Source organism: Callionymus lyra, chromosome 10 (genome assembly GCF_982586985.1).
Source record: "Callionymus lyra chromosome 10, fCalLyr1.hap1.1, whole genome shotgun sequence".
NCBI classification, from domain to species: domain Eukaryota; kingdom Metazoa; phylum Chordata; class Actinopteri; order Syngnathiformes; family Callionymidae; genus Callionymus; species Callionymus lyra.
In genome coordinates this window covers 13853470-13875635 of record NC_141827.1, presented here as the reverse complement: position 1 = coordinate 13875635, position 22166 = coordinate 13853470, and the positions used below count along the sequence as shown (strand labels likewise).

General features: G+C 39.6%; 2 protein-coding genes across 3 annotated transcripts; one reads left to right on the top strand and one right to left on the bottom strand.

The window, feature by feature from the left end:
* Positions 1-3440: 3440 nt before the first annotated feature.
* On the bottom strand, positions 3441-9699 carry LOC148070449 (phosphatidylinositol 5-phosphate 4-kinase type-2 gamma-like). Its single transcript, XM_087800564.1, has 10 exons — positions 9553-9699; positions 9375-9472; positions 8625-8721; positions 8171-8308; positions 6772-6918; positions 6316-6354; positions 4106-4219; positions 3795-4044; positions 3622-3725; positions 3441-3521 (listed from the first exon to the last, which is right to left on the bottom strand). The coding sequence occupies exons 1-10, from the start codon at positions 9697-9699 to the stop codon at positions 3441-3443; spliced, it is 1215 nt and encodes a 404-aa protein (XP_087656690.1).
* Positions 9700-11479: 1780 nt separating this feature from the next.
* spryd3 (SPRY domain containing 3) lies at positions 11480-22129 on the top strand. Of its 2 annotated transcripts, none has more exons than XM_087800052.1 (11): positions 11480-11592; positions 12257-12403; positions 12532-12607; positions 14723-14847; positions 15139-15271; positions 15433-15621; positions 18614-18763; positions 20569-20626; positions 20694-20813; positions 20884-21011; positions 21089-22129. In XM_087800052.1, the coding sequence occupies exons 2-11, from the start codon at positions 12276-12278 to the stop codon at positions 21221-21223; spliced, it is 1242 nt and encodes a 413-aa protein (XP_087656178.1). In that variant the 5' UTR covers positions 11480-11592; positions 12257-12275; the 3' UTR covers positions 21224-22129. The 2 variants fall into 2 exon arrangements, with proteins under 2 accessions (XP_087656178.1, XP_087656179.1); XM_087800053.1 differs by lacking the exon at positions 11480-11592 and adding an exon at positions 11604-11625.
* Positions 22130-22166: the final 37 nt, after the last annotated feature.

Below are 22166 nucleotides of genomic sequence, written 5' to 3'. Positions count from 1 at the left end.
ACCTTATCTTCTTTTTCTTCAGGAACTTCCTTCTTGCTTAAGAGCTTAGGCTCTGTAAGACAGACACATTCTGTTGTGGTGAGACCATGGGAGGGATGGTCAACTCAAAGTGTTTTCCGTATGCAACGTAATGCCCATTTGGCATTTCTTTGATACCTTCTTTTGTTTTTGTTAAAAACTTATCGTGCTTTGACATTGAGGCTTCTTCATTCACCTCTGGGATCTAGCAGACGTTGTGGTAGTTGGTATTGCTCTCTTTCTAATTACATCAATTTCACTCTTGATATTGATCAATGTCTGTGTTGCTGTATCCAATGGTGCTTGTGCATAATAAGGATCTTTGTGCCGACTGGTCTTCAGGGCCAGTGATGACTTCCCTTGGTTGCAAGGCCTGGGAACAGTTAAGCAATCCTTCTTTGCATCTCAGAGGACATTTTACTTTCCATGTGTTCCAAATGCGTCCAGGATCAGCTGGTCGATCTATGAGATCTGTTTGTATGTGTATAGTATCTTGTGCACGTTGTTGGGAGTTTGATTTTGGTGTTAGATGTGACCTCCTCTAACTTGCAGTCCATTAACCCTGTGGCTGTTTATTACCTTAGTTCTGGAGGTTATTGTAGACACTTTGAGTTTGGCCAGCTCTCTTTGAGCACACAGTCCTGCATCCTCCACAATGCAGGTTGTGTTGCTCTGACTCTCCAATAGAGAATACGCTAAAACCTTTTTTGTTTCTGTGTTGTAAAGACATAAACTGGAAGAATAGATGACGTATTGTGAGGCCAACAATTCCATTTGAGCCACATGTGTTTCATGTGATTCAGGCTTTTGGTCTTTATTTTCCACTTTGTCATCTAATTTTTCTTGCTAGTTCTCCTCTTGATCTTAATTTAAACAATCTTGGTGTAAACATGTTGTATATTTTCTACACAAGTCACAAATGTCTTTAGATGCACAAGCATTGGAGATGTGACAGATCTTGTGACAGTGATATAGAGTATCGTGAAACTTGTTTTCTCACCTGTATTATTAGTGAACGTTAGAATATAATTGACGAATTAACCATTCTGGAAACTTGGCAGCAATCTTTTGGTTCTCCCCCAATCATTGAGTGTTTGTAGTCTTTGAAGACAAGTGCAATGAATTTATACTGTCACGATACAACTTGGCAACTATGAAAAGGTTAAGGTTACCAAAGGTTACCAAATCTGTCTTCAAGTATGTCTCAGGCCACCTGACGTCCCTGTACCAACAAGGAAATGTACTTGGCCCTCTTTGTTTGACCAGATACATACTTTCGTAAAAAGAAAAGCTTTTCTTTTTTTAAGTTTTTGGGATCAATCAGTACTGAAAGAAAGTTTACAATCGTTATACTTCAATGCTCCCCCTCTAAAGACCTTAGGTTCTACGATTGGAATTCTGTTGGAATCTGGAGATTGCTTCAGCCAGTGCTCTCACAAGGTCATCAAACATTTGCTTCAATGTCAGCTTGAGTCCGCAAGGCAAGAGGAGCAGGTGAAGATTCAGTGAGTGCAGCTTGTGGTGAAAGAAAGGTTTACTTAATCGGTCAAGTTTGGGAGATTGGTTTAAAGATTCTGAAAATACTTTTTAATTCTTCTAGTCTTTCCAGTTGTTCCCCTTTCCATTCCAGCTTAATTTTTCAATTTGTACTTTCTGTAATAAACTTTATTTCTATCTCCTCTTGTTCTCTCTGAGCCTTTAAGGTTTTGTCCTCCACCTCTAGTCTTTGAATTTCTTCTTCTTGTCGATGTTGAGCATCAATGATTCTTATAACCTCTTGTGCCGCTGAAACTTCAGCTGCTGCTTGTTTAGCACTCAGTGTCAGGATAGACAAGTGTCTGGATATCCTTGATGATGTTTTGGAGTTTCTACTTTGATTTGTGCAGACACTGAACACTGGCTTGGAATCAGGCCAAGGAATATCATTTGCATCAACACCGCTGCTAGGTGTTGGGCCGTTATATTTGCAATCTTTCTAAATGCTTGGCATGTGCCACTCATCCTCTGCATGTCAGGTTCAAAAGATTGCTCTTTTTTTTAAATTAACTTATCTTCACCAGTAACAAAGAGACAAAGGAAAAATACAATTGTGATCATATTGTGTTGAGGTGTCTACTGTCAAACAACTGGTTTTCATCACTTTTAAGCTAAGCCTCATAACCTTCCTTTTTTGGGGGCAAGTGAGAAATCTTGTTATTTTTAAGTATTATTTTACAAAGATTGAACGTGAGGACTCATACTTCATTATTAACATTGTTAGTTTAAACCTGATCTATACAGCTACACTGCCAAGAGCATGTGACCACACCACCTGTGGCAAGGAAAAACTTCTTCTTGGACACAGAAACCTTTAAAGGACCAGGCTCTAGGCAGGCAGTCTCCTTCCCAACTGATTAGGCCAATTGTAAATGTATATAATACACAGGAACACAACAGAAAGTTGTGTTTGTTTGTGTATATGTCTACACTACACAGACCCGGAAGTGCCCCTTGTAGCCATTTGCAGGCGAGGCAAGAAGCCCAGAGGCCGAGTGACACTGGGAAGCTATGCCATCCCTAACCAAATCAGTTGACCACAACCAGCATGGCAGGAACCTGGCCCAATAGCAGCAACAGCACGAGGGAATCCAGGCCCCCACAGGCAGATAAACCACAGTCATACCCCCAAACACTGACGCAAATGCAGCTTAGCCTCAGGCAGCCCACAGCAGCACACGGAGATGGCGACGGACAGGGGAGGCACCATGGCCAGGTGCTAGGATGGGGAGCTGGAGAGCCAACTGTTCCAGGACAGCCAGCGAAATAGCCAGGGGACAGGGAGCTGACAGCAGGTCCCTACAGCAGAAGCAGACCACACACGGCCAGCCCGTCCCGACTAGAAGCTGGGCCGAGAGTCATGCCAAGAGCGGGGGAGCAGTGTGACCAAGTACCAGACCAAGTATCAGACCAATTACAGTAATGGGTTGCTGAGGTCACAGGGTCCACAGTTGTGTGGGCAGAAATAACCTGCCCCAGAGCGCGCCATCACAAATATTCATCTGGCCCATCATTGACCCGCCTGTCTACTGCAGTTATTCTGGAACTGTGATCTTCTCTGCATTCCTTCACCACATCCATGAACTGCTCTGCTACTGATGTCCCCCGTCTGCCTCTGTTGCAGCTACTGCCTTGTCATTCTGGAACCTTCATTTCCAGCCCCTGAACACTACCAGGGTGAAGTCGACTGCTGCAATGATCGCCATAGTCGTAGATTTATTCAAATTTACTGAATAATTTAATACAATATTTAACACAATGGTTATATTAACATTTTAAGTACATTTTTTTTGTTATTATTTGGATTACTGTTCAAATATTTCTGATTGATTATCAATAGTGGCAGTGTTAGGCAATTAAGTCCTGTTTGGCTAACGTGAACAAATCTAAGCAAATATGTTGGTGATGAACTCTTTAAAACGTTTTGCGTACTGCTCCGGGTGGACGGTTGAGATCTCCGCGCCGGCCTGCAGAAATGAGAAATTTATAAAACATAAGACATTCATGGGCGACAAACAATCGGATAGAATTTAGTAATGCCAATGAGTTTAGAATCTTTTTTCTCACCCCATGTTTGACAGCTTTGGCAGCGTGAGCCGCTTTCTTCTTTGCATCGTATTGCGTCAGCACATCGATCAGACCCATGAAATACACTTCCCTCTGTGGTGCGCCTGTTTGATGACACTTTAGATTTCTGGAGAATTGAAATGGAGGGGCTCCAGCTCATAAACCCGTCTCACCGACAGCACTCTGAATGGCGTACACGTCCACGTATGGGTCGAACTCCCCAGGACCAAAGGGTTTAAAGGAGTTCATGTAGCCAGCTATTCCCTCTGGTGAGGCGGAACCAGGAGGCGGGCTGCCTTCGTCCTCTTCTTCTTCATCGCAAGACAACTCGAGGTTCTCGTCTGCCTCCTCCCTCTCGGCCCGACACACATCGTGGATCCCCAGGAGAAGACTGTAGTCCATGATCCTCATGCGCACTAAGAACTGCACCAGAAAAAAAAATTAATACGCAAAACATAAATTAAAGATTTTTGCCATGATTCACCTGGAGGTCTCTGCTCAGGTTGTCCATGAACCTCTCCTTCTCCTCATCACTCACATAGACCTTCTGCATGTTGTTCCTGAAGTCGACATCCTTAAAGGTCGGAAGTTCTTTTTCCTGAAAATACAGATTCATTATCATCTAGAACAACATTTGCACTGGAAAACCTACTTATTTTGATGGATTTTAGCTTCTCATTCACACCTTTTGTTGGTGTAAACTTGGTGAAACTATGTTTTAGATTTCTCAAATTTCACAGTTAAAAGCGAAGAAGACTGCACTTTCCCTTACAAGAAGGTTGTTTGTAAATGTGTGTTTATTTTTCTTTTCTATTGTGCCTGGGACTGCTGTGGTTTCTCCTCTCCTCTCAGGATGTGTAGAAGAGGGCGTGGACATTGGTGGAAGCTATCAGGCGGACGTGGCCAACATGCTGAGGCCTGCTGGTGATTGGAGACCAGTGTGTCAATACAGTACAGTATTAACACGAGCATGCGCACTGGCCTCTCTAACTCCGTCAGCAACCAGACATAACAAACGATCACAGATTAGATCGAATTACAGTATTCACAAACGTGAAGTGATGATGTTTTGAGGCATGCCACGTATCAAAAATGCAAATTAATCGAAAAAACACAAAATTAAAGTAAACGTTGTTTTATAGGGATCAAAGATTGTTTGGACAAGTTTGTTTATTTACAAAACACAACTTTGGATTGGAAGATATGAGAAACTTTTTACTGAGCCAGTATCTTTATAATAACAGTTTACATAATTAATTAATGGATTACTTTCAGAGCATTTGTGAACGATGTTGTAAAAACGTGTATAGTGTCAAGGTTGGCTCAGTCTCAGACGCCTCACAGGACTCATCAATAAGATAGCGAAAGCTTAATGAAGACATTAATTAATCCCCCCCCGTTTATTTCTGGTACTGCTTCCCAGTAGAAACCAAATGAGCTAAGGAACATGGGCCACCCTGGAAAAGTCTCTTCCACCACAGAGGGGATTCTTAAGTTTTATGACTATTTTAATGTTGAGTTTATAACTGACAAAGGATTCAAGTTGTTTCTCCTTCTCAAAGGAACTAATTTCCACTCATCTTTGTAAAAAACATTGTTTCCACAAGGATCTCAATCTTGTCATTTACATTATAAATGAAAGGAGAGTCTGTGATCATAACTCCATTGAGTCTTGTCTCGACTTGATATCTGGGTCACAGACACAGTGGATCCATCAGAGAGATCCAATTTATGTTTCTGTTGTGTACTGAATCTGATATCTGCGAGACTTAAATCACATTTGCCTCAGTGCAGAAACGTAAACATTAGCCCAATCTCATTTATCCCCTTCAACCACCATTCTCATGTGCTCGTGCTGTTCCAACTCTCAAAAGTTGAGGGTTGATGGGCAAGTGTAAAAATAAGATTTTTTAGGACTTCCCTTGGTATACTGCTGCCCTAGTTTTGATTCCCAAACATTTCTATTAGAAATCAAATAATGATTGCAAACATACTTCCCACTATTCTTCCATAGACTTAGTTATTTCTTGTTATTATTGAGGCAGTTTAAAAAAGTGGAACACCAGACTGGCAAAAGTATGACAAACTGTTAGTGTTTTAACATTAAAATGCTAATATGAATTCATCATGTTACCATGTCGGCTGGGTAAGCTAACCTACAACAATACGTGTTTCGGGTATATTCTATGTACCTGCTTTTGATCCAGAAATATGTCCCTACAACGAAAAAATTATTCTCCGATGAACATCGGTGACATCAACAGTGTTTCCTGTTCCATTGTTGCCAAACATTTTGTCATTTTGTCATTTTGTCATTTCACATCAATGGTTTTGGACGAATACTGATGACATGAATGATTTTAAGGGGTGACCCATTTCCAAGTCGCCAAGTTTCCCTCAATACTTGAGGGAAAGTAAGATTGAGGGTTGAGCTCTAGGGTTTATGAGGGTTAAAGGGGGTAATGGGATTGGGCTCAGATCCTTAATCTTTAATTCAACATTATTTCAGTTTAAACTGTAGCATACCACTTCAGGTCCATGTGAAGGTAAATGTGTATATGCATTTGTAGCCAATTTCATTAAGCTCATTTAATGTCAGTCCTTTTCTTCTTCTTTTACAAGACCTTGGATATTTTCACAGATGAGAGCCAGTTTGATTCTGTATTTGGGCAGAGCGAAGTGATCGGTTCTTACCTTCTCCTTACAACTTGCTTCCCGAGAAACCAGAGAACCCTGCCGGAGGAGAACCAAAGCTCACAGTTATAAGTTATGTCAACGCATAAATAATCATTACAAATATGTTTTTTCATCCATCCATCTTCTCTCACATGTACCAGGCCGGTCCCAATTTCTCCTTCGAGTTGGAAATGCCTATCATAGACATCCTTGATCCCCGTATTTAAGAGTAGGATCGTAGATGGACTGGTAAATAGAGAACCTTGTCTTTTAGCTTAACTCTTTCTTCACCACGACGAGCGATACAGAGACATGAAGCTAAGGAGTTTGAATATTTTCTTTGTTATCTATCATTTCTTTCTTGCTTTTGCATGCACCTTGTGTTTGCTGGTTTATTTGTGTTTATTCCCACATATAATGAAGAATAACTCCATTAAACTAAACAGAAAGTGAGTACTAACAAGCTAGCTCTACCTTGAGATCGTATTTCCAGTGGACCTGCAATCTGTGACTGAAAGTGTTCCTCATCACCAGCAGGTAGGTGTCCTCGGTCTCTACCGTGACCCTGTACATGGCCAAGAACTGAGGGAGCAGCGTGCTGCCGTGACAGGTGACAATGTGCTGCGGGCCAAGAACAACAACAGATGATTAGGGACGTCGAAGCGTCTCACCAGCTTCATTGTGTCTGATGATGTCTGCGTGAATGATCCCTCCTGACATCGATCAACAGCACACACGAGCTGTCCATCAAAATAGATAGATAGACAGACAGACAGACGGCTGGATGGATGGATGGATGGATGGATGGATGGATGGATGGATGGATGGATGGATGGATGGATGGATGGATGGATGGATGGATGGATGGATGGATGGATGGATGGATGGATGGATGGACGGACGGACGGACGGACGGACGGACGGAGTTAAAAGTTGACTGGATCATACCATAATGGTCTGGTTGTTTCACTATTATAACAACTATTATAACTCATTTAGCTTGAATTTAAGGGGCTTCAGAAATATTAAAAGAATATTGAACCCCTTGCGTTATCAAAGTGCAGGGTCAAAGTGCCTTGGGGTCACCTTGACCATGAGATAACACAAGGGTTAAAAAATATTGAAAATGTAAATTTCATTTTTTTTTTAAATGCATTCCTTTTATAAATGCTTAATTCAATTGTAATTGTATTATAATAAAACAAATTGTACCTTTTAATATTCAAATAATTAAATCAAATAATTCAATGAAGACAAATTGTAACTTTCAATATTCAAAATATTAAATTAAATTGTTCGATACACTCAAATTCAATTTTTCACTTTTCTAATTATTTAATTTAATTATTCAATAAACCAACAATACATCAATAATTCATCCAATAATTTAAAAAAATAATTCAATGCTTAAAAGACACAAGATTTAAAAAATGTAAAATGTTAATTCAGCCATTCAATATTCTGATGCCACTGATCTACTTCCATAAGACTTTTAGTGTTGTTACAATATCAGATATCAATCTTGCCTGACAATGTTTCCATGTTAATTCAATGTGGCTATCTGGGTTGGGATGTGTGTCATTTAAGATTTGTCCAATACTGCTTTTCATAGATTTTGACTTTTTTTTTTCCATAAAGGAAAAAATCAACTGAAACCATGATAAGGCATTAAAATGGGTCAAGGTCAACGAAATCTGCCACTGCATATGTTTTACGGAAGCCAGGAAAGTCGTTTACCTTTGGCCCACAGACAACACAAGGGATACCACAAACACATATGTTTTCGGGCCTTCGGGTCTTCTTGACCCCGAGATAACTCAAGGCTTAACAGGGCTGCAATACGACATGTGCTGGTGAACATTACCACTCCTACCTGGTGGTACTCAGACAGTATGTTGTGCATCTCTTCAACTTCTTCACCGGAGATTTCTTTCAGCACCAGTGTGTGGTCGTAGGAGGTCAGCAGCAGGCCCTCCTCGGCTTTGAGTGCTGGACTATGAGCCAGGGACACCTGCAAACATACATGAGTCATAACCCCGCACCCTTCATCACATCATTTGTGTTCTCTTTTCAAAATGCAAAGCACTTCTCCCCACAAAATCAAAGTCATGCAAATCTCAGACAGAAGCCCCAGTCACAGCCTGAAAACAGACGTTAAAAAGAGAAAAACATATTGTCGCCATAATAGGATCTCCAGCACTTTTGATCAGCTCGAGAGGTATTCAAATTGAGAACAGAGCGTTGATATTTGACTGGGAAACATGTGACCTCTGTACGTGTGTATGTGTGTGTGCGCCAGTGTGTCTACGTGTGTGTGTGGACTTCACCCGGTAGTCTTGATCTTCGATGCCGAAGCGTTCTCTCAGGTTCCTGAAGACTTGTGGACAATATTCTTTAAACTTAAACTGTCCGGGAAGCTTCTCCCTGTGAATCAGAATGGTTTGAATACAAGCTCTGCGTACAACTGAATGTTGCATTTTGTGTTACACATTAAAAATATAACAGTTAAAAATCCTAAGATTTATGAATGCAAACACATGAGCATGCGAAACACAACTTTACTATTTATATAAAATTAAACAAACTGACAAATGATTATTGACAAACTGTAATTACTATATAATAAATAGAAAATAAATACATATTAAAAATACAGCTCACATTTCAAAAAAGATGTCATAGACTTTTCATTATGATGGAAACGAGTATTTATTTAAAATAAATATGTGATTAAAAAAAAAAGCATAAATTGTCAATTATTATATATTCTATTTTTTACGTCTCCATGTCTTCTTGTAGTCTTGTCACAAGCCATCACAGCGATTCAACTTCAAATCTAAAACGTAAAAAGGTTCCACTGGTCAACCACAGAAGGATATTTTATTGTTCTCATTCTGCTTGTTTTAAAGTCATTGCATGACCTGCATTCCTGGATGGATTAAAGGATTATTGATGGCCACTCAGTTTTCTGCACTTTGTTCATATAGAAAGTTCGACTGGAAACGTTTTTTAAAGCTTCTTCTTACTTCACAATTATGATTCACATGAGTTTAAGACAGTTTGAGTCATGGAAGTACTTGTTGAAGAGATGGTTGTTGACTTTGATCTTGGTGCTGGCTCGGAAGTCGTCTGGAAGCAACATCACCGGCGCAGGCACCTGGGACAGGTCAGTGATCTGCGCACGATCACACCAACACTCAATGAAAAACCACACGCACACGCACACGCATCACCTCCATCATCTCACATACCCACCGAGTGATTGACCCCCCAGATGAGGACGCTGACCACCGGCTCGCTGGCTCGGAACACCTTCCCCTTCTGGTGCACGAAGTGTTCCTTCTTGGTTTTTCTCTTGTGGGTCCGGGAGCGGACAGGGATGGAGGCCCCGGTGGAAGACATGGGTTCCTTATCCCTGTAGGTTCTTCTGTGAGAGGATCAGTGAAAGGTTGACAGAGAAAAATGTTCTGCGGCTTCTGTTGGCGCGTCAACACCTCCCACTCAGTGCGCGCGCGCTCTGCGTAAAGTACGCAACTAGCAGAGGTACTGCGTCAAAATCGGTTGCTGAAAGTAGAAATATTGGGGTACAGCACATTTATCATGTAACTAGACATTCAGGAACGTGCGTAACATTACTAGATTGTCGTAGCACTACGTCACATTGTTATTGATATTATTATAACCACATGACCGCACACATGGCCACCAAACTGCTTTAAAATATATATGTCTACCACACTAAAATATAAAACACAAGTGTGTCTGCTTCGTTTCTTAAATTAAGTGATGAAAAATTAAATATTACATTGCGTTCATGGGATAGAAGGGTTGATCAAATTATTAAAGAGTAGCTAGAAGAAAAGTTTTCTTTACTTTTTTTTCAAATCCCACTACAGCTTAGCGTAGAATATTCTATACTGAAAAAGAGAAACGATATAAACTCTTGCTTTTTTTCTTTTGTTTTTTTAATGCATTATTTTGTTAACATGCTTTAAAAGTCATAGAGTGACAACTTCTATATTTTATTTATACAGAATATTTTTGATCCATTTGACATGTTGACAAATTATATTTGGAATTAAATGAATTACAATTAACGCTTCCTTCCGGCAGGAGACTGAGATCGATACAGTTTAATGGAATCTACTGACTCCTTTCAAGAAGTATGTCAAGACCTATGTATTTGTAAAGCATGTGTTTTTTAACTGCGTATTGTTTGTTGTACAAATATATAAATGACTTACTTACGTACAGACCAAAAACATCTCGGTTCAAGGACTCTTTCTATGGGTGTGCTGTCCGGATCATTAACACTATTTAAATCAATTTAATGTATTTTTTTTTTATAAACTTGTTTATTGTCAATTCACATCAATCATAGATGACATATCCATAATATGTATTATACATACAACAAGGTACTCATATTCAAGTCACCCATCAGGTAGATACAAGAAACACAGTAATACAAAGGCAAATCAAAAAGAAAGGGGAAAAAAGGATACGAAAAAAAACAAAATAAAAACAAAAAGGAAAACACATCAACAACCTTTACCTTGAGACAAATTAAGATAGAGCTAAACATTCAGTTCGACAGTACCTTACCTAACCTGTATTCAGATTATGCATCTGAAGTATACTTTTACTTCTTCAGAACTGAAACAAAAGAAGGGGTGAAGAGGAAGAGAAGTAAAACAAATCCACAAAAACAAATCACAATTGTATTACACTGCTATTACTACAGTAATTGCTCAACAACCAACCAGTTCTTGGCCGTAATATTAAATGACAGGAGACCATCTTTTTTTTCAAACAAAGGGACTTTAAGTTGCAGTTAGGCAGTCTTTTTTGTCCATCTGGTGCTTTAGCTTCTGTTTCCATTGATCCAATGTTGGCGAGTTTATTTTCATCCAGTGAATTGAGATAGTTATTTGTTTTACAGTTAACAACAGTATATGTACCACAAAAGAATCCATTGTTGCCTACAACACAGGTAATATCAAATAACAAATCATTTTTTAAAATATATATTTAAATCCTTATTTTAAATGTTCTAATATATTGCTAAAATATTGTTCTAATAAAATTGTTTATTATATATTTTTATTTTGATACGAGCGAAGTGAACGCACGCGCTCACTAACATCCGGCAGTGCACCGGTTAAACACAGCCGTAGCATTGGCTGAGGAGGCGGAACTTCCGGCTGCGCAGGTTGAACGCATAGAGAGCGACTTCACCTCTTCTTCTATTTGGAATAAAACGCCGAAGAGCCTCGCGTTACATCGACTCTGACAGTAAGGAAATGCTCGGGGTCGAAAGATGTCACGGTAAACCTAGAGTTTGTCGTGTTTCGCCGTGTCACGCTCATGTTAAAGTTGTCCTGAAGAGCAGCTAGCCGAGCCGACACGATCCGGTCTGTGTGTCCGGGGGAACTTCGGCGCTTGAGTTTTTGTGGGATCGCTTGTCATGACGACATCTTGGAGAGTCACACGTAAACACCCTAGACTTCACTTCCATAGGTAGACCTGCTGTGACCTCAACTCCACTGCTCGTTTTTGGGGGGTTTTACTGACGTTTCTTTTTTTTGTTGTATCTTTTTGTCATTCGCACCTGTGTATGTGGTGTTGTCACGAGTACTGGACTTGGTTGAACTTTAAACTTAAACTTAAAAAGTATTATTTGTAAACGACATGAGTCACTGTGACTCAACTTCCTCACAGACGTAAGATATATGAACGCGTTGATCTTAAGCAGGACGTGAAATGTCACTTCTTAAGTGAGGAAAAGTGAGTCAGTTCCCTGAAAGCGTTTTTCTCTTCATTATATACGTCATTTACCAGAATTTTTCTCAGTTACCCTGATACTAATAACACTTATAACATTCACGTCAAGCTGTTTTTCCCACCTAATGCTGCTGCCTATAGAAGTTGGTTATTTATTTACATTTCTCTGTTTCAGATTGGGATGATTTTCCAACATGGAAGACATAAATCTTCACTATCGCTTTCTGAACTGGAGGAGACGAATACGAGAAATTCGTGATGTCCGAGCAGTGAGATACCGGGATCGGATCAAAAGAATATTGAGAGATGGCGACTGTCTCAGGTAATTCTGGAGAGAAACAGAAACAGTTTGAGCTCAAAAATAAATCAAAAAGAGAAATCTTGGTTTAAGAGAGGGAAGACTTTCAATGAATATTTCTAACTCATTTATTATACCCTTCTTTTTTTCAGGTATCATGGAAACTCGGATGAAGTTGGATGTTTTGTAGCAGCAAGGCCATTCTCGAAACGAAACCGCTATTTTGAGGTCAGCTATTATCAACCCATTTTATTTGTTATTCAGTAATTAGCAAAGCTGAGATATAATAACTGAATTAAATCGGCAGGATGTTTTGTAACCTTTTGTTCATATATTTTGGGCTTTATATCATAATTCTGTGTCGGTGTGTGGAAGGAGAAGAGGCTGGAGCGAAGAGGTCATGACTTTCCGCTCCCCAGAAAGTTCTCGCAGCTCAGGAAACTTGTAGCAGCAAATAAGAAAAAAGTGTTGTTTGACACAATCAATTCTCTCGTGTCTCCTGCTCCTTAAATCACGCCTGTCTTCTGTGAAGCTGACAGCAATGCATTGTTGAATTTTTCATTGACAAAATTAAATTGATCAAAGAAAAAATCTCTCCCCCTTTGTGTGGAACCCCTGCTGTCACCCCCCCTCTCGTGGTCTTCCTTCAGTGCTGTATCTCTGGGTGATATTTCAGCTCTGGTGTACAAGATGAAACCTTCCTCTTGCTTGTCCGACGTCCTTCCTTGTAGGATCTTTATCAAAGTATTTGATATAATTAGGCCCTGGGTTACCACTATGGTGAACCTCTCCCTTTCCACAGGGGTTTTTCCCAATGCATTTAAACATGCCTTTCAATCTGGCTTCGGCAAACATCACTCTACGGAGACAGCTTTACTGAAAGTGTCCAGTGACATCATGATGTCAGCTGATTCGGGTCAATTCACTGTTCTGGTTCTCTTGGATCTGTCCTCAGCCTTTGACTCAGATGATCACCAGATCCTGCTGAGAAGACTGAGGGATGAAGTGGGACTGTCTGGGTCTGTGTTAAAGTGGTTCTCGTCATACCTTTCTGGGGGCAGTATCAGTGTATCTGGCGATCAGATGATGTCTTAATCGGTGGATCTGTTGTGTGGAGTCCCTCAAGGTTCTGTTCTGGGTCCTTTATTGTTTTTGCTGTACTTGATTCCCCTGGGTAAAATCATTCAGAGATTTCCTGATGTTTCTTATCACATTTTTGCGGATGACATCCAGCTCTACTGCTCTTTGGATCTACAGTAACTGAGCCTCAGCTAGAGTTCTGACCCGCTCTAGTAGAAGAACTCACATTTCACCGATCCTTAAAACTCTTCACTGGCTGCCAGTTTCTTTCAGGATCAACTTTAAAATTCTGGTTCTTACTTTCAGATCTATTCACGGTCAGGCTCCTCCTTACATCAGTGATCTGATCCAGCCTTACACCCCAGCTCGGGCTCTTAGGTCTGTGGATCAGAATCTGCTGATGGTTCTTCACATACGGTTCAGGACCAGAGGAGAGAAATCCTTCCAGGCTGTTGCTCCTAAGCTTTGGAACGATCTTCCTCTCCCTCTGTGTTTGATGGATCTACTGACTCCTTCAAGAAACATCTCAATACAATATTATTTGTGCTTTTGCTTGATTTTCTGAGATTCCTGTGTTGGTCTCTGTGTTGTCTTGACCTTTAAAGTAATATTTTGTTGGGTATTGTTTTGATTGTTGAAGCTCTTTGTGACCCTGGTCTGGAAAAGCGCTATACAAATATAAATTACTTACTTACTTTGAGAGAACGCAGAGGTGTTCCATGTCAGACTGGAGAGACGGCCTTTAAAACGTGTCATGTAACTGCCTCAAGGTCTCCTGCCAGTCAAACAAACGTGTTTAAATCTTTGATGTCATCTTCAAGCTACGATTAACCTGACTCCAATTCATTCCAAGTCATTTTGAAGTGGCAAGTGTTGACTATACATATTTGATAAATATTGACAAGCTGTCTGTATGGTATGTTCTCGCTGGAGAGAAACTCTCACTCTCAGACCTCATAAGCAGCGTTGAGTTCAGGTGGAAAAAAGCTCAAGTTTCCTCTTTTTCTGAATTTGTCAGATGTGTGTTGACTCCCTGGGGATGATGTCAGTTGTGATAACAATGTTAGAAGCCAGTTTCAAGTTCTGGGTTTGACCCATTATCTAATGTACAAATACATACTGGATGGATGGATGGTATTCTGAAATACCAGCGTAAACCCAAAAGCAAAACGCCAAAGTGTGTGCAAGTCATTAAATCTCATCGTGGGGGGCAAAAAAGGGTTTAAAAACTTCTCTCATGACTTTTAATGTGTGTTCCTTAAGGTGACCATCGTCGATACGGGAGTGCGAGGGACGATCGCTGTCGGTCTGGTGCCTCACAACTATAGACTGGACCATCAGCCAGGGTGGCTCCCGAATTCGGTGGCTTTTCATGCTGATGATGGAAAGTAGGTAAACCGTGTCGGATGTTTTCCATTGACTACCATCAACGGAAGAGATGCATTGTACACAAATCTCCACCAAAACTTTGTGATTGAAATGTTGAACTCTATTTTGATGATATTTAATGCAAATGAAGAGCTCATTAACTTAATTGTTGTCATGCTAAACGATGAAATGTCAATGAGCGTTTTGACTAAAATACGTTGGAAGTGTTTCATTGGTTTACTGCTATCATTTAGAATCTCCAACAGTTTGTTCTGTTCACAATTGACCTTTTCCTGTTTCTCCTTGTTAAGGCTGTATAATGGGAACATCGTCGGACAGCAGTTTGGTGCAAAATGCTGCAGAGGTGACAGGATAGGTTGTGGAATATCCCTGGACTCCGACGATGGACAACTAGTTGTGTTTTTTACCAAAAACGGCAAAGAAGTAAGTGTTAATGTAACTCTCTTTTTACTTCAACTCACTAGACTGTAGGTTCAGGGAATACCAAGACTAAATGAAGATGCGATTCAAATCAAATTGTGCCCAACGGTTAATAATTCAGAAACAACATATCGTTTATATATCATAAGTGATCGTGTTTGCAGGTGGGCTCTGTGGAAATACCAGCCTTGCCTGAAACTCTCTTCCCGGCTGTGGGGATGCACTCTTTGGGTGAAGAGGTGCTGCTGGACCTCAATGCTGAATGGGGCATGGATAAAGATGATGGACAGATGATCGTAGACACGCACGAAGAGGACTGGGCTCGACTGCATGGTGTTCAAGTGACCGGCACGGTTAGTAAGACACTGGTGATATAAATCGTTTGGTACCTGAACCTTCATTGGGGACTAACCAGCCTCCATCAAGCTTTTATTCTCACCACTCTCATGTTATCAAAACCATCAGATATATAGTGTATTTGATAAAGAAAATGTTGGTGTGACATTTAGGGACGTGTTTCAATACTAACAAAATTGTAAAAAAAAAGAAGATCTAGACTAATAAAAACCAGCCACATTCTTGCTATTTTGCGGATCTTTTTTTTATTTGCACACTATACTGCTTATTCAAAATAGCTGCAATTTATTTAAAATGGCTCAACTTCATTAGATCTTTGTGGGAGGCAGTCATTACAGCACCGGCATTACTTAGGGTGCCAAAAAACGGCAAACTCCCGTAAATACTTTTTCCCATTACTCCCAACCCTTAGACGACATGACTGAAGTTTTAATTTTGATCACACGATCACTTTAAGAGTTTTTTTTTTAAGTTTTAAAGACCCTAGAACAGACCCAGGCAAAGGGCCACATGCGGCCCTTTGACTGTATTTATGCGGCCCTCGTAATGTCAAAGTATGAGCATGTTTAAATGATTCTAATGCATTAAAACTGTATTTTGTATTTTATTATTCATTTACATTTTCACATTACAACACTAATTTACTTTTCCCCTCCTTTTTGTGTGTAATTTTTTTAGTATATATTAATCCCTCTAAATATGTTTTTAAAGTTAGTTGAAGAAACGTTTTGAAAAAAAACTTGCATATATACAAGAATAAAGGTGCAGCCTATTTAGCTTAGTAAATGTCATGGCCTCAGGACGAGTGTCCTTTTTTTTTTAGGGATTTTCTTGTCTTTCTTTTTGCTCGACGGACCCTAACAAAATTCACAGAATTTAATGTGAATTTTAATTGCCAACCCCTGCCCTAGAACCTTGCATAAGAAGCCACACCTGTTACCTTAAGATAGCTGGGCAATGAAAAAAATGGTTTAAACATTGATAGACATAAGAGGTCGATATTTATTTTGTTTTATGCTGATGGTGTGAACTTCCAATGCCAGTAGAGAGGAGAGATGCACCGTCATTTCTTGTGCTCACAAAAAAATCCAGACTCTCTCCTGTGAATCCGCCCCCCGACTAATGACGGTGAGAAGAGCCTGTAAATCGTGCCCACAGTTGCTTCTGTGACTGTTGACAAAGAGAAAATAAATATAAATCATGATAACAATCAACCATTGCTACTGTTACAACAGGACATGACTCGGATAAATTCTAACAAATTCACACGCCACTGTATATACAACGCGTATATCAATGAAAGAGGCGATAATGAGCTAAAATATTAAAATTCTAAAAGTTTTTATAAAGGGAAGTGTCTAGTTAAACGATCACAGAGCAGCATAAGTGATGGTGAGCTTTAGGCTGAAGTCATGGCTCATCATTTTTGCAGCACTTCATTTTGATCATGAAGCTTGCAGTCAAACTTAAGGTTAGATTCTCACAGATATAACTTGCAAGGCTAGGAAAGGTAACGCTTCAGGTTGACTTGCTTGTAAAACCTACATTTGTGTTGAATAAATCTTATCCTTTCAAGCAGCCAAATCAAAATAATTTGCTAGTAATATGTCAATTAACTGACATTTATTGTACAGTTGGGAGAACATTCTGAACAAGGGTTGGACTTTTGAAATTCAGATCCCTCAACATGTTGACTTGAACCAGCACAAAATAATGGTTGAATGAAAAAAGATCATCTGAAAAAAGATAACACTATAAGAACCCGAGAGACATGTCTCCCTGATCATGTGTTTTATTGTAAATCATACTGTTGCCACTGTGTCTCTGTGAAAGCGATGCTCGTACATCCTGCTATACCTCTCTTTTTGGAAGGCAGCATGAAAGTCCTCCTTTAGCCCAGATGGCTGCGCTTCAATTTTGCACAAGGTATAATTATTGAATTTGATGTGGAGCAGTTAGTTTGTTCCTCGCTGTGATAGTATTTTGAACATGACTTAAGCCTCAAACTAAAATATCAGCGGCTTAACATTTGGACCGAAGTTGTAAAGGTTTGATTTCACTTTGCTGCATTTAGAGTTTGTAAATGTTCCCTAAAAATTGCATATGATTTTAACAAGCAGTTAATTGTTTATTTAAACGTTGAAATTAAATTCGATTAATTGAAAGGAAATTCTTATTCCATGATGTGTCTCCTTGTGTTCACTTATTTCCAAGGAAGGAAGTTCTTACACATCTCTTGTTTCAGTGACCCTCGATCATCAGTTGAGATCTGGTGTTCATACTGTCAATTTTTATGTCTAATCTCGCTCAGGTGGCAACTCTGCACGAGCTGAGAAACTAGGACAGTGTGGCCTACTTTCATCTCTTCTTACATCCCTAATAGTGTGAATAAAATATGCTCTTCTCTCTGGTTGGAGATCTTTTAAATTGTAAGGAAAAAAACTTTGCTAATTCGAGTCATTGCCTACATTCATTTGCATTGAAAAAGGATCACAGTATTTAACAAAAACTACACAAAAAAATGTGGGGTTTTTTTTTGTTTTTTTTTACACTGGTGTTGTCAAGCAATTGATCCGTTTCGAGACAGTTTTATTTTTCATTCTTTCTCAGACGAACACACCAAATCTGGCTCTTCTTGAGCTTTTAAAAGGAAGTTTTTCCACACAAGTTGCTATTTGTATCATAGCAAATTAAAAGTACAAGTCTCTAAATTAAATATATTTACCATTCCACTTATTAAAAACTAGATTTTGGATGTATTTCAAATTGTCTACTATAGAAAAACCTTTTAGTAAAGTGAACAAATGTCTTAATTCACTGCTCACAGCAGCGATATAAAACATCACAAATCCTCAATCACACGTAAAACTAAAATTGTGTTTAGTAAATTCTACAAGCTAGGGGTAAAAAAAAGAATGCACATTAAATGAAGTTTAGAGGCTACAAGTGCACATTTTATAACAAACACGACTGTATTTGTCTCCTCAGCTTCTGGAGTACGTTGGAAAAGGGAAGGGCATCGAGGACGTGGGCCTGGCTCAGGCCATCCGCCCCCTCAACACCCGCTTCCACTACTATGAGCTGGAGATAACGGATGCTGGTGAGAAGTGCTACATCGCTCTGGGACTGGCACGAAGAGTAAGATCCTCCATTTAAATAAGTTTTCTTCATGTCACAGATGTTCATGGTCATAGATAAACGGTGTTGACAAATAGTGGTGTCTGACAAGTCTGCCCTTCCTAGAGGCGGGCTCACTTTTTTTCCAGTATTCTTGATGGCTGGCCTTAAGGGAAAAAATTGTTAACAGAATAAATATTGTCTCTCTTAACCCCTACATCTGTTTTCCAATGCAATGTGTGTTTCTGTAATAATGTGATTATATCGCATTCTTAGCTTTAACCGATCTTGGTTCTATTTTGGGTTTTTTTGGTTGTTTTTTTTTGTTGTTTTTGACCATTGCAGGTTGACCACTGCAGCCTTTGTTACACCTCTTGCAATGTTACATGGAATTTTATTTTTTTTCAACTGGGTGGGAAAGCTCAGTATCCTGCCCCATTCTTAAAGGTTTTGGTGTCGGATCCATGTCTTTGCAGAGCTTCACACTGGTTAGATTTTTTTTATTTCAGTAGGTAAAGAGTTATAGCTTTGTATATGACCAGCACATGCAGTGGGATCTAATGGACCACAGATATCAAAATCCTTTTACCTTTAATGATATTTCAACATTAGGTTAAGATATTATACTGCTCTTAATCTTATCTCTTATCTGTCATTTTGACTTTCAACTAGCTTTAGACCCCCCAGCAGACTTTTTTTTTTTTAATTAACTTGAACAATGGCAATGAGTTGTCTTGACAGCAATAAACCAGGTACAAATCTACCTAACGTAAATAATTTATACAAAACTACAAGTTATGAGTTTTTAAACTGATTCACATGAATGTTTTTCTCAGTGTTTCAACTCTGTACTTTGAATGGCTTTTTTTAGTCTTTCTTAGTATGTTGATCAGTACACTACTGTATATTTACGCATTTCTTTTTTTGTTATTAATTTTATTTCATTCTTTTTTATTATTTGTTTTATATGTGCACTGTATTTATAAATGATTACATATTTTTCCTGTGAACTTGCTGCTGTGACAACGCACTGAAAACTATTTGAATTGATAGTTTTAGAGATTAACACGTGAAAACGTATTCAGTTGCATTTAGCTTCTAGTTTTGTTTTTCATCGTTGAATAAAAAAGTGTCTGTCATGAATTATTAAACAAGGAGACCCAGGAGCGGAATAATAATGAAGACTAATACTAATTATTTACTAATAAAGATCAAAGACATTTACAAAAGTAAATAATTGAATACAAAGCACAACAACGAAAACAAGTGTGGCAAAATGTCCACAAGATGGCGGCAAGTCCTCGACATTTAATTATTTATTCAGCACAGACATTGTATTTCATTCAGAAAACACTAACGGAGGAGTTCCATACGGAGTAGAAGCAAAGCACACAATCCACTGAGGGAAAAACACAAAAGTGAAAATACGGATTGACAAAAAACGTTGATGAGAAAACTGCCAGTCACGAGCTTATGCTGTCCTGAAGAAAAACCAGCGTGTAAGTAAGGCTGTTGGTAATGCATAAGACGACTGCCAAACACCTTCCACCAACTGTCAGCAAAACACAGGGCAGGGCAGGAAGTAACAAAACAAAATAAAACCGAACAGGAAAGATAATTTCCGTTTCATTTCATTCAAGTAAATGCTTTAATGTCCCCTCCCTGCCATGTATTTCATCCTCAAAACGTGCGTAAATATGTGTATATGCCTTTTTTTTAGCTCCCAGCTTGTTATTAAATCTTTTCTTTGGGGGTTTTACGCGTAAGCGTAATGTAGGGTCAATGTGTAGGTCTATGAAAGTCTCATGGTCTCTTCATTGTTGCAGGATTATCCTAAAAACAGACATCCAGGCTGGAGCAGAGGTTCCATTGCGTATCATGCAGGTGAGCCACTGTACAGAACCTGTACCCAAATCTTCAGCTGTTTCTAAAGACAAAACCCTCTCCGTAGACGACGGCAAGTTGTTTCAAGGCAGTGGTGTCGGTGATGCCTTTGGACCTCGGTGCTTTGAAGGAGACGTCATCGGATGCGGGATCATGTTTCCACGTGACTACAGTCTGGAGGCGGGAGGTGAGGATTGTTGCATTGACACTCGGTCGTCCTGAGCTGGAGACTCCCATGTTTGTGTGTGTCTTACCAGACGAGCCAGAAGACTTCGACCTTGACCCCAGTCCGAAGCCTGTTCAAGTTCAGAACGAATTGTATGCAAACTACGAGGATGAAGAGGACGAGGACGACGGGGAAGACATGGAAACGACCAAAGTGATGGTGAGATTAAGTTGAAAAAAATGATTACCGTTCGGTACCCAGGGTTTACTCACACTCGCCCCCTTGTGGTTGCACAGGTGTTCTTCACCAGGAATGGAAAGGTGGTCGGTCGGAGGGAAGTGGCTGTGCCGGCGGGCGGCTTCTTCCCCACTATTGGAATGATGAGCACCGGGGAGAAGGTGAGGGTGGACCTGCATCCTCTGAGTGGCTGAAGACTCCAGCAAGCGTTCTTGATCCTTGAATACTTGAAACATGATCACCATAGGAATGTTTGAGAGGCGTGTTTCTAATCAAAGCTCTATTTACATGTGCCAAAGTGCTACCTTAACATGTAAACATTTACATTTTTGACAATCATAAAAAGATAATTTGTCGGACGTTTTCGTGAGCAGTGGAATTGCCGTTTAAAAACATGGCAGTTTCCTCTTTACTGACACCTGGTGGAGGGGGAGGGGAGTGTCGCTGCCAGCAGCTCTGCAAACAAAGATATCCACCTTAAAAAGGAAAACGTAAAGCTGAGACAAAACAATGAAATTTAATTCAGAACTTTATTTTGGTTTTAAAAAGGGACGACAGAGTGGAGGAAACAAGTTATTGTTCAAGTTTAATTTAGATAAAGCCATACAGAACACTGCTGCTCTCAGGTATGTGTGAAATCATTTGTGGCACTTGATTCTTTAAATTGACACTTAATAATTTCACAGATATGTCACTCGAATATAAACCTGCTATATTAATATCGGGTGGTGTTAAAGAGCATGATAAATCATCCCATGACCAAAGTGCCTCACTGGGTTCGCCATGGACTCGGAGGGTCGGTGAAGGTGTTGAGAAGAGTTTCCAGATGTATCCAAAAGCTGTTTAAAGACTTATTGTAATGATCAATGCTGCTTTTTTCTTTTTTACTTCAGCCATTATGTACCCTCTTCCCATGTTTTGTTGTCGTCAATTACATTTTCAAGCTTTGCCAAAAAAGAAAAAGAAAACACAGGACGTTATTTGACATTTGTGCTCCAAGATAAACCCCTGTTTGTGATTTAAAGTCAACCCAAGGTCTGGGTTGTAAAATGTACAATAAGATGTAAAGTTTACACTAATAAAGGTGATTTATATTTGAACATTTCTGCGTGGATTATTTTTTATATGTGGTCTTAA